At 35.2% G+C, this 14,283-nt stretch overlaps 6 protein-coding genes across 6 annotated transcripts; 5 read left to right on the forward strand and 1 right to left on the reverse strand.

Moving 5' to 3' along the window:
* Positions 1 to 431: 431 nt before the first annotated feature.
* GCK72_016813 (uncharacterized protein) lies at positions 432 to 1,637 on the forward strand (the record flags this gene model as incomplete). The annotated part of the gene is made up of 3 exons (XM_053731708.1): positions 432 to 511; positions 670 to 1,452; positions 1,505 to 1,637. 3 exons carry the CDS (start codon positions 432 to 434, stop codon positions 1,635 to 1,637), a joined length of 996 nt encoding a protein of 331 aa, XP_053580621.1.
* A 386-nt stretch (positions 1,638 to 2,023) lies between these two features.
* On the forward strand, positions 2,024 to 4,556 carry GCK72_016814 (uncharacterized protein; the record flags this gene model as incomplete). The annotated part of the gene is made up of 4 exons (XM_053731709.1): positions 2,024 to 2,103; positions 2,162 to 2,944; positions 2,990 to 3,100; positions 3,821 to 4,556. The coding sequence occupies 4 exons, from the start codon at positions 2,024 to 2,026 to the stop codon at positions 4,554 to 4,556; spliced, it is 1,710 nt and encodes a 569-aa protein (XP_053580622.1).
* A 954-nt stretch (positions 4,557 to 5,510) lies between these two features.
* Positions 5,511 to 6,464, forward strand: GCK72_016815 (uncharacterized protein; the record flags this gene model as incomplete). Its single annotated transcript, XM_003101689.2, has 2 exons — positions 5,511 to 6,277; positions 6,332 to 6,464. 2 exons carry the CDS (start codon positions 5,511 to 5,513, stop codon positions 6,462 to 6,464), a joined length of 900 nt encoding a protein of 299 aa, XP_003101737.2.
* A 511-nt stretch (positions 6,465 to 6,975) lies between these two features.
* GCK72_016816 (uncharacterized protein) lies at positions 6,976 to 8,178 on the forward strand (the record flags this gene model as incomplete). The annotated part of the gene is made up of 3 exons (XM_003101603.2): positions 6,976 to 7,055; positions 7,207 to 7,989; positions 8,046 to 8,178. 3 exons carry the CDS (start codon positions 6,976 to 6,978, stop codon positions 8,176 to 8,178), a joined length of 996 nt encoding a protein of 331 aa, XP_003101651.2.
* Positions 8,179 to 9,605: 1,427 nt separating this feature from the next.
* On the forward strand, positions 9,606 to 11,470 carry GCK72_016817 (uncharacterized protein; the record flags this gene model as incomplete). The annotated part of the gene is made up of 3 exons (XM_053731710.1): positions 9,606 to 10,129; positions 10,185 to 10,295; positions 11,383 to 11,470. The coding sequence occupies 3 exons, from the start codon at positions 9,606 to 9,608 to the stop codon at positions 11,468 to 11,470; spliced, it is 723 nt and encodes a 240-aa protein (XP_053580623.1).
* A 2,295-nt stretch (positions 11,471 to 13,765) lies between these two features.
* GCK72_016818 (uncharacterized protein) lies at positions 13,766 to 14,078 on the reverse strand (the record flags this gene model as incomplete). Its single annotated transcript, XM_053731711.1, has 2 exons — positions 13,766 to 13,898; positions 13,951 to 14,078. The coding sequence occupies 2 exons, from the start codon at positions 14,076 to 14,078 to the stop codon at positions 13,766 to 13,768; spliced, it is 261 nt and encodes an 86-aa protein (XP_053580624.1).
* Positions 14,079 to 14,283: the final 205 nt, after the last annotated feature.

A 14,283-nucleotide genomic window follows, 5' to 3' on the forward strand; every position in this document is an offset into this window, starting at 1 on the left:
TCTCTCTCTTCCCTTCTCTGTTACTTTTTCATTTTTCTTGTATCTCGATTGTTCCTTTGAGTATGTTGTTTTTTCCAAATTGTCATTACATTTTTCTTAGTTTGTTCTTTTTCTTCAACATTGTTTGTAATAAATGCACTATTCTATTTTAATTTTAATTTAGAAGAGTCTTCTGTAAAACATCTGTCATTTTCTTCTTCCTGTAGTTACTGTCTCTTCTCATCTTCGCTTCCATGGTTCAGTCTACTGTCCACTGTATGAGGTGACAGTCAGAAAATACGCTCTATCTGCCATTGTAGGTGTACAAACATTCTAGAACCTCCCCTTCCCCCTGAACCACCACTTCATCTGTACACGGTCTCCATCCTCATTCATCCCCCATTGCCCTTCGATTCTATTGCCCCCTTAATAATATTGATTTTTCTATCAAAATGGAGAAACCGTTTCCCCTCTTCCGTCTACCAAGACTTGCAATTGAAGAAGTAATAAGCACAATGACTCCTTTTGAAATGTAAGTTTTTGTTTCAGAATGACGTAGATCAAGTACAGAGCTTCATTTTTGTAGTTGTCAACATTTTCGTACTGGTTGTACCTAGAGAGATGTGATGTGAGATAGCTTAGAACTTTTTATTTGATGTTCCTTGAAGTTGGTTTTTACATGTTTTTCAGCATCAACTTCTCGATGACTTCCTTGAAAATCAAGTATTTTATCAAGTGTTTACTGAGAACCAGTCGCAATTCCCAATACGTTTTGCAAGTGAATACAACTAAAGAACCAATAATCGTATTAAGAGGATCGGAAATCTATTTTAAAATCAAAATAACATCCTTTAAGACAATGAATCGGCAGATAGAATACAAACATGATTTTGAAATCCAGAAGTATGACATATTCTGGATTTACTCGGAAAATTTGATAGATGAATGGATGAATTTTGTGAGAATAGTGAAAGAGGTTTTCCAGATTGAAGAACACATTGTTATATTTCATATTGACCAATTTCCAACGAGAAACAAATTGATTGTTGACTTTATCAAGTCTCTAACTCCATCGATTGAAAGTTGTGAGTTTCATGGAAAAACTGAAACGGACGAAGATGTTGAGTACTTTCTGAATAACCTGAATGTTACTGAATTCGTAGGATTCAATCTGAAACTCAGTGATCGTTTTACGTTTCCACAGGATAACTTTCTTGAAGGTTTTACCATTGATCCAGCAAACTGGTTAACATTCGATAAATTGCTGCGTTTGAAAGGTTCTGAATTTTACATCCACGGTTCTCCATTAACAAACCAAGAACTTAACCAGTTTCTAATTCTCTGGATGACATCTCAATGCCATCAGAATCTAGGGTATCTTTTGATAAATATCAATGACCCCCAATCAGTTGACATCATTTTTAATTTACCGTTTGAAATAATGAATCCAAATGTTGAACGAATTGGCAGACTGTAAGTAGATTAGAAAAACTTTTGAAAACAAGCAATTCTTATTGTTTTTCAGACCGAATAACGACACTATTTCATTAAAAGAAGGTATCGATATCAAGAGAAACGACGGGATGACTGGAACCATTAATTTCGATCGGAGACTTGATAAAATGCTACTGACGATGGTGGTTTCTCAAATTAATTGAAGTTTAGTCTTCTCTCTATTTCTGTTCTCTGTTACCTTTTTATTTTTCTTTGTATTTTATAGCCATTAAATCTTTGTTCGTTTGTTCTTTTTCTTCAACATTGTTTGTAATAAATACAGTTACTGTCTCTTCTCATCTTCCTTTCTATAGTTCAATCCACCGTCCACTGTATGAGGTGAGAGTCAGCAAATACGCTCTATCTGCAATGGTAGTGTACAAACATTCTAGAACCTTCCCCCTCCCCCGGGTAACCACTTCATCTGTACTCGGTCTCCATCTATCTGCCATTGTAGGTGAACAAACATTGTAGAACCTTCCATCCTCATTCATCCCCCATCGCCCTTCTATTATATTGCCCCCTTAATAATATTGATTCTTCTATAAAAATGGAGAAACCGTTTCCCCTTTTCCGTCTACCAAGACTTGCAATTGAAGAAGTAATAAGTACAATGACACCGTTTGAAATGTAAGTTTTTGTTACAAATTTAATTTATTTTGAAATGTTGTTGATTTTTCTTTTTCAGCATCAACTTCTCGATGACTTCATTGAAAATCAAGTGTTTTATCAAGTGTTTCCTAAGAAACAACAGATATTCCAAATACCTTTTGTTATTGGACACAAGTAAAGAGCCAATAGTTACAATCAGAGGGTCTGAAATACATTTCAAATTAATAACTACAACGGATAAGGCAAAGCACGGGGAAAGAGAATTTGAAAATTTTATGGGAACCGAGAAATTCGACAAATTATGGATATATTCGGAAAACGTGTTAGATGGTTGGATGGAAGTGGTGACAACTGTGATGGAGATTTTCAAGTTAAAAAAACATTTTGTCATATTCAATATTGACACATTTCCAACAAAAAACAAAGAGATTGTTGATTTTATAAAGTCTCAAACTCCATCGATTGAATATTGTGAGTTCAATGGAAAAACTGAAGCGGATGAAGACGTTGAGTACTTTTTGAACAATCTGAATATTACGGAATTCCTAGTATTAAATTTGAAACTCAGCGATAGTTTCAAGCTACCACAGGCTAGCCATCCCGACTTTTGTTCTCTTGATCCTGCAAACTGGCTAACATTTAATCAGTTACTTCAATTCAAAGGTTCTGACTTGTACATCCACGATTCTCCCCTTACAAACTATGAACTGAACCAGTTTCTAATCCTCTGGATGACTTCTCAATGTCATCAGAATCTCAGATTTCTTGTAGTAAATATCAATGACCCTCAATCTCTCGAAACCATTTTAAATCTACCGTTCGAGATACTGGATCCTAATGTTGAACGGATCGGCAGACTGTAAGTTTTTCTCATAAAAGTTCTATAGACATTTCATTATTTCAGTTCCAATAATAAAACTATTCCATTACGCGGGGAAATCGATATCAAGAGAAACGACGGGATGACTGGAACCATTAATTTCAAGTGGAGAGGAGATAAAATGCTTCTGCAAATGTTGGTTTCTCGGATCGATTAAATTTCTCTCTCTCGCTCTCTTTTTTTCCGTTTCGATTTCTATATAAACTGCGAATGTACTAGAATGAAAGACATTGAATATGGTTTATCGTTACCAAAGGAATCGGCGACCAGTACGTTTAGGTCATCGTTTATCCGCCAAGTATCCAAGAAGGTGTCATATGCTTGGTTGGTGAAGTACAATTCCATAATTTTCATATTTATTCAAATGACACGACTGGTCTTCTGCTGCTGCTACTGCTATGTTTCAAGGGGATTGTGGAATACTACACTTCCGACTTCAAGGCCATGGGATAAGAGTTTTCTTTCGACGTGTCTTCTGCGAAACATCTAGCATATTCTTCCTGGAGTTACTGTCTCTTCTCCTCACCCTTTCCATGGTTCAGTTTACAGTCCACGTCAGCAAATACGCTCTATCTGCCATGGTAGGTGTACAAACATTCTAGAACCTTACATCGTCATTCATCCCCCATTGCCCTTCGATTCTATTGCATTCTTAATAATATTGATTTTACTATCAAAATGGAAAAACCTTTCCCCCTCTTCCGTCTACCAAGACTTGCAATTGAAGAAGTAATAAGCACAATGACTCCTTTTGAAATGTAAGGTTTTTGTTTCAGAATAAAATCATACCCAAAAGAAGATAGCATTTTGTGTGGTGTTAGTGGAAAATATAATGTTTAAAACCGTTTTTTTCAGCATCAATTTCTCGATGACTTCCTTGAAAATCAAGTATTTTATCAAGTGTTTCCTTAGAACCAGTCGCAATTCTCAATACGTGTTGCAAATGCATACAAATGAAGATCCATCAGTTTCAATCAGAGGATCGGAAACAACCTTTGAATTTACAGTGACATCCGATAAAACAAAGGACGGAATGAGCGGAATGAGAGAATTCAAAGATTTTATGGAACTTGAAAAAATTTACACGTTATGGATGTATTCGATAAACGTGATAGATGGCTGGATGAAAATGGTAAAAACTATGAAAGAGATTTTCACGTTTAAAAAACATTATGCTATATTCATAATTGACATATTTCCAACAAGAAACAGAGCGATTGTTGATTTCATGAAGTCTCAAACTCCATCGATTGATGGTTGGGAAATCTACGGAAACGCTGAAACGGACCAAGACGTTGAGTACTTTCTGATCAACATCAATGTCACAAACTGTTTAGGAATAATTTCCAGACTTAGTAACCTTTTCAAGATTCCACAAGTCAACTTTCTAGACACTTGTACTCTGGATCCTGGAAACTGGGTCACATTTGATCAGCTTCTTCATCTGAAAACATGTAGACTATTCATCCAAGGTTCTCCATTAACAAACCAAGAACTGAACCAGTTTCTAATCCTTTGGATGTCTTCTCAATGTCATCAGAACCTGAGTTTTCTGAGGATAAACATCAATGATCACTCGACACTATTCTGAATTTACCTCATGAAATAATGAATCCAAATCTTGAACGAATCGTTACTCTGTGAGTTGCTCGGAATAATTTCTGAAAATAATATACTTTCACTATTTTTCAGTCCAAATAACCACACTGCTTTATTATACGGAGGTATTGATATCAAGAGAAACGACGGGATGACTGGAACAATTTATTGCGATTGGAGAGAGGAGGAAATGGAACTGACTATGGTGATTTTTCGGAATGAATGAATTTATTCTTCTCTTTTTCTCTCCTCTTCTCTGTTACTTTTCCATTTTTCTTGTTTTTTATTGTTCGCCTGGTTATGTTTTTTCTATCATATTTTTCTATCTAAATTGAAGTACTACTCATTGTGTTGGCCATAAAGATGACGTTTTCGCACAAAAGATTGAAAGCAATAAATTGTCAAAATTGATTACCCCAGGATGGAATCAAACCCACCACACCTTTAAATTGAACATGGTGTAACACTTTCATCATTCCTTATTATACAATATGATCTTCACTGTAGATCACTACTGTGGATAATGTATGAGGCGAGAGTCAGCAAATACGCTCCATCTGCCATGGTGGGTGTACAAACATTCTAGAACCTTCCCCCTCCCTCTGGTCCACCACTTCATCTGCACACGGCCTCCATCCTCATTCATCTCCCATTTCCCTTCGATTCTATTGCCCCTTAATAATATTGATTCTTCTATCAAAATGGAGAAACCTTTTCCCCTTTTTCGTCTACCAAGACTTGCAATTGAAGAAGTAATAAGCACAATGACACCGTTTGAAATGTAAGTTCTTTTCCAGAATAAGATTGAAATCCCACCCAAAAGAAGATACCGTTTGTGCATTTTTAGTAGAAAATACAAAGTTTAAAAGCGTTATCCGACATCAATAACTCATGATTTCAAAGTCATTTAGAACTGAAATATACATTTTTCAGCATAAATTTCTCGATGACTTCATTGAAAATCAAGTATTTCATCAAGTGCTTGATTAGAACCAGTCGAAATTCCAAATACGTTCTGCACGTGAGAACAGATGAAGAGCCAGTAGTGTCATTAAGAGGATCGGAAAACATGTATTTTGAGTTGAAAATAACGTCTGATAAGACAAAGAACGGAATAAGAATATACAAAAAGTGTCAGTATAATGAGAAGTTTGATACATTCTGGATTTACTCGGAAGACGTGATAGATGAATGGATGAATCTGGTGAAAACTGTGATTGAGATTTTTAAGTTTGTAGAGCACATTGTTATCTTTTATATTGACAAGTTTCCAACAAAAAACAAATCGATTGTTGACTTTATAAAGTCTCTAACTCCATCGATTGAAATTTGCGAGTTTCATGGAAACACTGAAACGGACGAAGACGTTGAATACTTTCTGAATAACCTGAATGTTACTGAATTCGTAGGATTCAATCTGAAGCTCAGTGATCGTTTTACGTTTCCACAGGATAACTTTCTTGAAGGTTTTACCATTGATCCAGGAAATTGGTTAACGTTCGATAAAATACTTCGTTTGAAAGGTTCTGAATTCTACGATTCTCCAATAACAAATCAAGAACTGAACCAGTTTCTAATCCTCTGGATGACTTCTCAATGTCATCAGAATCTAGAGTATCTTTTGATAAACATCAATGATCCTCAATCACTCGATACAATTTTCGATTTAGCGTTCGAGAAAATGAATCCAAATGTTGAACGAATCGGTAGACTGTAAGTTGATCGGAATACCTTTTAAAGTTAATCTCTACAATTATTATATTTCAGTTCCAATAATGCAACTGTTTCATTGAAAGGGGGCATCGATATCAAGAGGAACGACAGGATGACTGGAACGATTAATTTCGACCGGAGACTGGACAAAATGCTACTGACTATGGTGGTTTCCCGAATTGAATAAATGCATTATTTTTTCTCTCCTCCTTTCTGTTACTTTCTCATTATTCTTGGATTGTTGATTGTTCCTTTGATTATGTTTTTTTTTTCGAATTGTCAGTACATCGTTGCCCTTTATTATTTTTCCCATTCTATTTCAATTTGCGGCGCATACACTAGAACATAAATAATAATCATACTTGAAAAAAAAACTCTAATAAAACTATTCACTTTTCAGCAAAAATGATGTGTTCGTTTTAAAATTTTTTAATCGTTGACCTACGGTGTGACACTCTCATCATTCTTAATTACACATTGATGTTCACAGTAGATTACTAGATTACTACTGTGGACAGTGTATAAGGTGAGAGTCAGCAAGTACGCTCCATCTGCCATGGTAGGTGTACAAACATTCTAGAACCTTCTCCCTCTCCCTAGGCAACCACTTCATCTGTACACGGTCTACATCCTCATTCATCTCCCCGTTGCCCATTGATTTTATTGTCCCCCTTAATAATATTGATTCTTCTATCAAAATGGAGAAACCTTTTCCCCTTTTCCGTCTACCGAGAATTGTAATTGAAGAAGTTATACGCATAATGAGCCCGTTTGAAATGTAAGTTTTTGTTTCAGATTAAGAATGAAATTCCACCCAACAGAAGGTTTTATTTTCCGGTTTTAGTAAAAATACAAAGTTTAAAAGCGTTCACCAATATCACTAATTCATGCTTTCAAAGTAATTTTGAACTGAAATATACATTTTTCAGCATTAACTTCGCGATGACTTCATTGAAAAGCAAGACTTTAATTAAGTCTTTACTTACAAACAGGCGAAACTCTTACGCCGAGTTACAATTGAATACATATAAGGAATCGGAGATCTCTATTATAGGATTCCAAGTGTTATTTGAATGTAAAGTGACATCCGATAAAACAAAGGATGGGATGAGAGAATACAAAGAGTATATGGAAACTGAGAAAATTTACACATTATGGATTTATTCGGAAAACGTGATAGACGGCTGGATGAAAGTGGTGAAAACTGTGAAAGAGATTTTCAAGTTCAAAAAACATCTTGTTAGATTCGAAATTGACAACTTTCCGACACAGAACAAATCAATTGTGGACTTTATAAAGTCTCTAACTCCATCGATTGAAAGATGTGTGTTCGAAGGATTTGCTGAAACAGATGAAGACTTTGAGTACTTTCTGAACAACCTGAATGTCACTGAATACATAGAAATTAATGAGGAATTCAGTGATAATTTCAAGTTTCCACAGGACAACTATCTTGAATATTTTTCTATTGATCCAGGAAACTGGGTCACATTTGATCAGCTTCTTCATCTGAAAACATGTAGACTATTCATCCAAGGTTCTCCATTAACAAACTATGAACTGAACCAGTTTCTAATCCTTTGGATGGCTTCTGAATGCCATCAGAATCTGAATTTTTTCGCAATAAACATCACTGACCCCCAATCTCTCGACATCATTTTTAATCTACCACATGAGAGGATCAATCCTGATGTTGAACGGATTGGTAGACTGTAAGTTGCTTTTTAGGAAGCTATTGAAATAAATTCGTTTATTTTTCATTTTTCAGACCGAATAACGACACTATTTCATTACGCGGAGAAATCGATATCAAGAGGAACGACGGGATGACTGCAACCATTAATTTCAATTGGAGAGAGGACCAAATGTTACTGCAAATGGTGGTCTCTCGAATTGATTGAAGTTTATTCTTCTCTTCTCTGCTATTTATTGTCTCTTTTTTCTAATTGTTTCTTCGTTTTCTTTTGATTATCTTTTAATTCCAGCTTTCTTCTTGTTTTCCACCATCGCGTTTAATGAATACTGTGCCCAGCCTAATTGCTGTTACATTAATATCCAATGTGGGGATCTAACCAACCTGTTTTAAGAGAACATGCACACTTATATTCTGGAGTAGCAAAAAAGGGAAAGATTTTTAAGTCTAATAGATCCAGAATATCCCTTTTTGATAAATTGTCTTTATAGCTCAAGTTTTTGTGGACCAACAACAGAAAATGTTCCCCTGAAATCTAGTCAGGAAACTGTCATACAACTCACGACTGTGTTGACGAGTGCTGGTGCTCTTTATATGAAGTTGCAGTGGTTACATATGGAAATACAATCTCTGTATTTCAAAACTTTATCAATTCGGTAATAAAGTTCTAGAAAACAAAAGCTCCGGACATAAGCGATGCTTTGATTAAAGACTTTCATTGCTTTTCACTATCAAAGCTTAAATTTCAAACGGTGGCATAGTGCTTATCACTTCTTCAATGGCACTAAACAAATTTGAGCGGTTTGTAACTTTTCAGAAAGGTCTCGTGCTAAAAAAGTGATTCAAAATGAAGTTCTCTAGATTTTTTTTCAATTTGACATCGTTGACCTCTAAAAACACGGTGTGACACTTCCATCATTCTTAATTACACAATATGATTTTCACTGCTGTACAGGACTACTGTGGATAGTGTATGAGGTGAGACGCTCCATCTGCCATGGTAGGTGTACAAACATTCTAGAACCTTCTGCTCTCCCCTCGGGCCACCACTTCATCTGTACACGGTCTACATCCTTATTCATCCCCAATTAACCCTTCGACTCTATTGCCCCCCTTAATAATATTGATTCTTCTATGAAAATGGAGAAAACTTTTCCGCTTTTCCGTCTACCAAGAATAGCAATTGAAGAAGTAATAAGCACGATGACACCGTTTGAAATTTAAGTTTTTGTTTCAGAATGACGTAGATCAAGTACAGAGCTTCATTTTTGTAGTTGTCAACATTTTCGTATTGGTTGTACCTAAAGAGATGTGATGTGAGATAGCTTAGAACTTTTTGTTTTAATGTTCCTTGAAATTAGTTTTTACATTTTTTTCAGCATCAATTTCTCGTTGATTTCTTTGAAAATCAAATATTTTATCAAGTGTTTCCTTAGAACCAGTCGGAATTCTAAGTACGTGTTACAATCGATTACACATGTAGAACCGCAAATCTCTATCATCGGATCGGAAGTGTACTTTGAATTAAAACTGACATCCGATAAAACAAAGGACGGAATGAGAAAATCCGGATTCATGAATACTGTAAAAACTGAAACCTTATGGGTTTATTCTAAAAATGTGGTTACTAGATGGATGAAATTATTGCGAATTATAAAAGAAGTGTTTCTGTTTTGTCGACACAGTATAATTTTCCATTTGGATTCGTATCCCTTACAAAACAAAGCAATTATTGACTTTATAAAGTCTCGAACTCCATCGATTGATGGTTGTGACATCTATGGAAAAACTGAAACAGATGAAGACGTTGAATACTTTCTGAATAACCTGAATGTAACTGAATACGTCAGAATTGATGTGAAACTCAGTGATAGTTTCAGGTTCCCACAGGACAACTATCTTGAATATTTTGTCGTTTATTCCGCAAGCTGGGTTACATTTGATCAACTTCTTCATCTGAATGCATCAAGGCTTTACATCCACGGTTCTATATTAACAAACCAAGAACTGAATTCTTATTTACTTCTATGGATGACTTCTCAATGTCATCAAAATCTAAAGTTTCTTTTGATAGACATTACAGAGCCTCAATCTCTCGACACAATTTTAAATCTACCACATGAGAGGATCAATCCTGATGTTGAACGGATTGTTAGACTGTAAGTTGTTTTTAGGAAATTATTGAAATAAATTCATTCATTTTTCATTTTTCAGACCGAATAACGACACTATTTTATTAAAGGAAGGTATCGATATCAAGAGAAACGACGGGATGACTGGAACCATTCATTTCGATTGGAGACTTGATAAAATGCGACTGATGATGTGGGTTTCTCGAATTGAATGACATCGCTGTTTAATTTTAAATTTTAAATTTCACCATCTGACCACTGCAACCATCTAATTTTCTTCTTTTTTCTTCATTTTATAAAAATGATCAGTGATACCATGACACTCTCAAAGCTGCAATCAAATTTGCCTCGTCAGCTTGTTAAACAATTGCGGACAATGCTGGGGGTGAAAAAAGTCTGAAAGACATAAAATATCAGATATTAAATGAGATGAAACTCCCACATCAGGCAGGCCTCACTATAATAACATTCGATTGAAAAGTTGATTCGGATTTACTAAATATTTTCGTGACTTTCCTCCGGAAAGCAGGAACAAAAGTTATAATACATAAGGGGTCCAAAAATGGGAAAACTGAATATAAAACGACTGCAACATCCGATAGCCAACCACCAAAACTTATACCAAATAAAGATAGAAGCCAAGTAAGAAAACTTGGAATCAGGCAGACAACGCTCGGGATGACTAGCTGGACTGTAAGTGCTTTGATCAGTTGTTGGTGTAGACTTCGGACATTTTTGCTCATTTTATCCTTGTTTTTGTTCAACATTTGGATAATTAAATGTCGAAGTATAATAAGAATCAGCAGGGAGATATTGGAGGTTATAAAAAATATGGAAAATAGTGTATAGGATAAAATAGACGTTGCAAAGCTGGTACCCTGGAATAAATTCATCAGTGAGGCTGCAGACCTTTTCTACTAACCTGGTATACACTGATATACACATTCACTTCTCGTATATCTACTCCATGAACGTCTAGAAATGATTCGCCGACATATCCAAACTTTTCTTCATTGGCACCCATCAAAAATGTTTGCATCTACATCATTTTTCAATTAGTACGAAAACACTAACTAACAAGCAACTAACCGCAACCCAAATACCCGTTAAGAAAGTTGTATGAAGGAAAAAGCAAGGAAACCACCACAAAGACACCGTATTCTTGGGGGTATCATGATTTCTCAATAATTTCCAACGATAGAAAAAGTGACAGTGTAGAATTGAATATGCTGCAGATATCAGTCCACATCTGATTGCAAGTAACAAAGTATGAATTTCAGATTTCTGTACAAATGGGCCACCAACAATGAATGCCAAAAACGAGTACTGATAGCCATGAACAGATATTGGAACAAGGATATCAAATAGGGTACAAATCAAATTGATTATTGAAAAATAACACAATAAGTATCTATAGTTTCCCAAGTTTAAGTTTTTGTTCTGGATGGTGATCAGGATGAAATACAAGTTTATAAACAAGGAAATAAATCCGTTAACTTTTGGAATATAGTAGTGAGCAGCGCTTATCATTAGTTATACATTGTGTTCGTGTTTGGTTAAGGGAGCAGTGATTAGCCAAAAAAGTAGAAACCACCGGAAATTAGATACGTTTCCTCTAACATGTCTGTCTGGGAAAACACGAAGACACGCGCATTCTGTATGGCCAGTACTGTATACTTAACTATTCCCGATAACACGTCGATCAGATTGGAGACCTGGGGCACAAATTAACCTTTGAGATAATGAATATTAATGTTGAACTAATCGGCAGACTTCTAATTGATCGGAATGATTTTTGAGGTTGATCTCTATAATTATTATATTTCAGTTCCAATAATACAACTATTTCATTGAAAAGAGGCATCGATATCAAAAGGAACGACGAGATGACTGGAGCGATTTAATTCAATTGGATAGGGTACAAAATGCTGCAGAAAATGGTAGTTTCTCGGATTGAATGAAATTTCGATATCAGGTTAAGCATAATGAAATCTAAAATGAAATGTTTTTCCCTAAGCTTTGACGAAATATGTCGTGATTTCTTTGTTTCATAAACCAGCGTCGTTGTTGGCAACTTTTTGTTCCTGATGAGAGAAACAAATTTGTGAAAGAGTTAAACATATCACCATATTGGTTTGAATGACTCGATCAGTTGAACATGCCGGACTGCAAGTTCCTCAAATAATTAAAAAAATGAATGTGATTTGCTTCGTTTCATTTACATTTCTTCTAAAAGTTGTCATCCACATTAAGCAGGTTTTACTACAATAACATTCGGTTGAAGATATGATTCAGGTTTACTAAATATTTTCGTGACTTTTCTTCGGAAAGCAGGCACAAAAACGATAATAGATAAAGGGTCCAAAAACGGGAAGACTGAATATGAAATGACGGCAACATCCGATAGCCAACTTCCATAACTTATACCAAATAGGGATAGCAACCAATTCATAGAACTTGGAATCAGGCAAACCACGCTAGGGATGACTAGCTGGACTGTAAGTGCTTTGATCAGTTGTTGATGTAGACATCGGACTTTTTCGCTCATTTTATCCTTGTTTTTGTTCAACATTTGAATAATTAGACGTCGGAGTAGAATAAGAACCAGCAAGGAGATATTGGAGGTTATAAAAAATATGGAAAATGCTGTGTAGGATAATATAGATGTGATAGAGCTGGTACCCTGGTATAAATTCATTAGAAAGACTGAAACCCTTCCTACTAACCTGGTATACATTGATAAATGCATTCACTTCTCTGATATCTACTTCATAAACTTCTAGAAATGATTTACTAGCATATCCAAACTTTTCCTCGTTGCCACCCATCAATAACATTATTACCTGCACCTTTTTTCAATTAGTACGTAAACACTAACCAACAAAACACTAACCACGACCCAAAAGGCCGTAAAGGAAATTGTATGAAAAAGAAAGCAAGGAAACCACCACAAAGAAACCGTAGTATTGGGGGTATAAAGATTTCTCAATAATTTCCAACGATAGAAAAAGTGACAGTGAAGAATTGAATATGCTGCAGATATCAGTCCACATCTGATTGCTAGTAACAAAGTATGAATTTCAGATTTTTGTATAAATGGGCCACCAACAATAAATGCAGAAAACGAGTACTGATAGCCATGAACAGATACTGGAATAAGAATATCAAATATAGTACATACCAAGTTGATTATTGAAAAATAGCAAAGTAGGTATCTATAGTTTCCCAAGTTCAAGTTTTTGTTCTGGACGGTGATGAGAATAAAATAAAAGTTTATAAACAAAGATATCAATCCGTTAACTTTTGGAGTATAGTAGTGAGCAGCGCTTATCATTTGTTATGCATATTGGTTGGTTAGGTAGTCGATTTTATTTATAGTAAAAACTACCGGAAATTGTATTCGTTTCCTATGCCATATTGTTCTGCAAAAACACAAAAGAACGCGTGTTCTTTATGCCCAGTACTGCATGTTAAACCATTCCCGATGACACGTCGCTCACATTAGAAACCTGTGGCGCAAATTTAAATTGAATAGCGTGAAGTTGTGTTTAATTGTAATCAAAACAGAAATGTAACACAATTTATTAATGACACCAAAAATATAAAAGTTACAATTATGAAAAAATGAGAAACGTGAAAAAGAGGAGAGAAAGAGGAATAAATTTATTCAATCCGAGAAACCACCATTGTCAGATTCATTTTATCAAATCTCCACTCGAAATTAATGGTTCCAGTTATCCCGTCGTTTCTCTTGATATCGTTACCTCCTTTCAATGCAATAGTGTCGTTATTCGGTCTTAAAATGGACAAGAATAGGCTTTTTTCAAAGATTATTCCAAGCAACTTACAGTCTGCCAATTCTTTCAACATCATCATTGATTGTCTCATATGGTAGATTTAAAATAGTGTCGAGTGATTGAGGGTCATTGATGTTTATCGAAAAGTACGTTAGATTCTGATGACATTGAGAAGTCATCCAAAGGATTAGAAACTGGTTCAGTTCGTGGTTTGTTAGGGGATAATCGTGGATGAAGAATCTAGCTGATTTGAAATGAAGTAACTGGTCGAATGTTAACCAGTTTCCAGAAACAATAGAAACACGTTCTAGAAAGTTGATTTTTTGAAATTTGAAACTGTCACTGAGCTTCAGATTGATTCCTACAAATTTAGGGACATTCAGG

The sequence above is a fragment of the Caenorhabditis remanei genome, chromosome V (assembly GCF_010183535.1).
Source record: "Caenorhabditis remanei strain PX506 chromosome V, whole genome shotgun sequence".
Taxonomy (NCBI): Eukaryota; Metazoa; Nematoda; class Chromadorea; order Rhabditida; family Rhabditidae; genus Caenorhabditis; species Caenorhabditis remanei.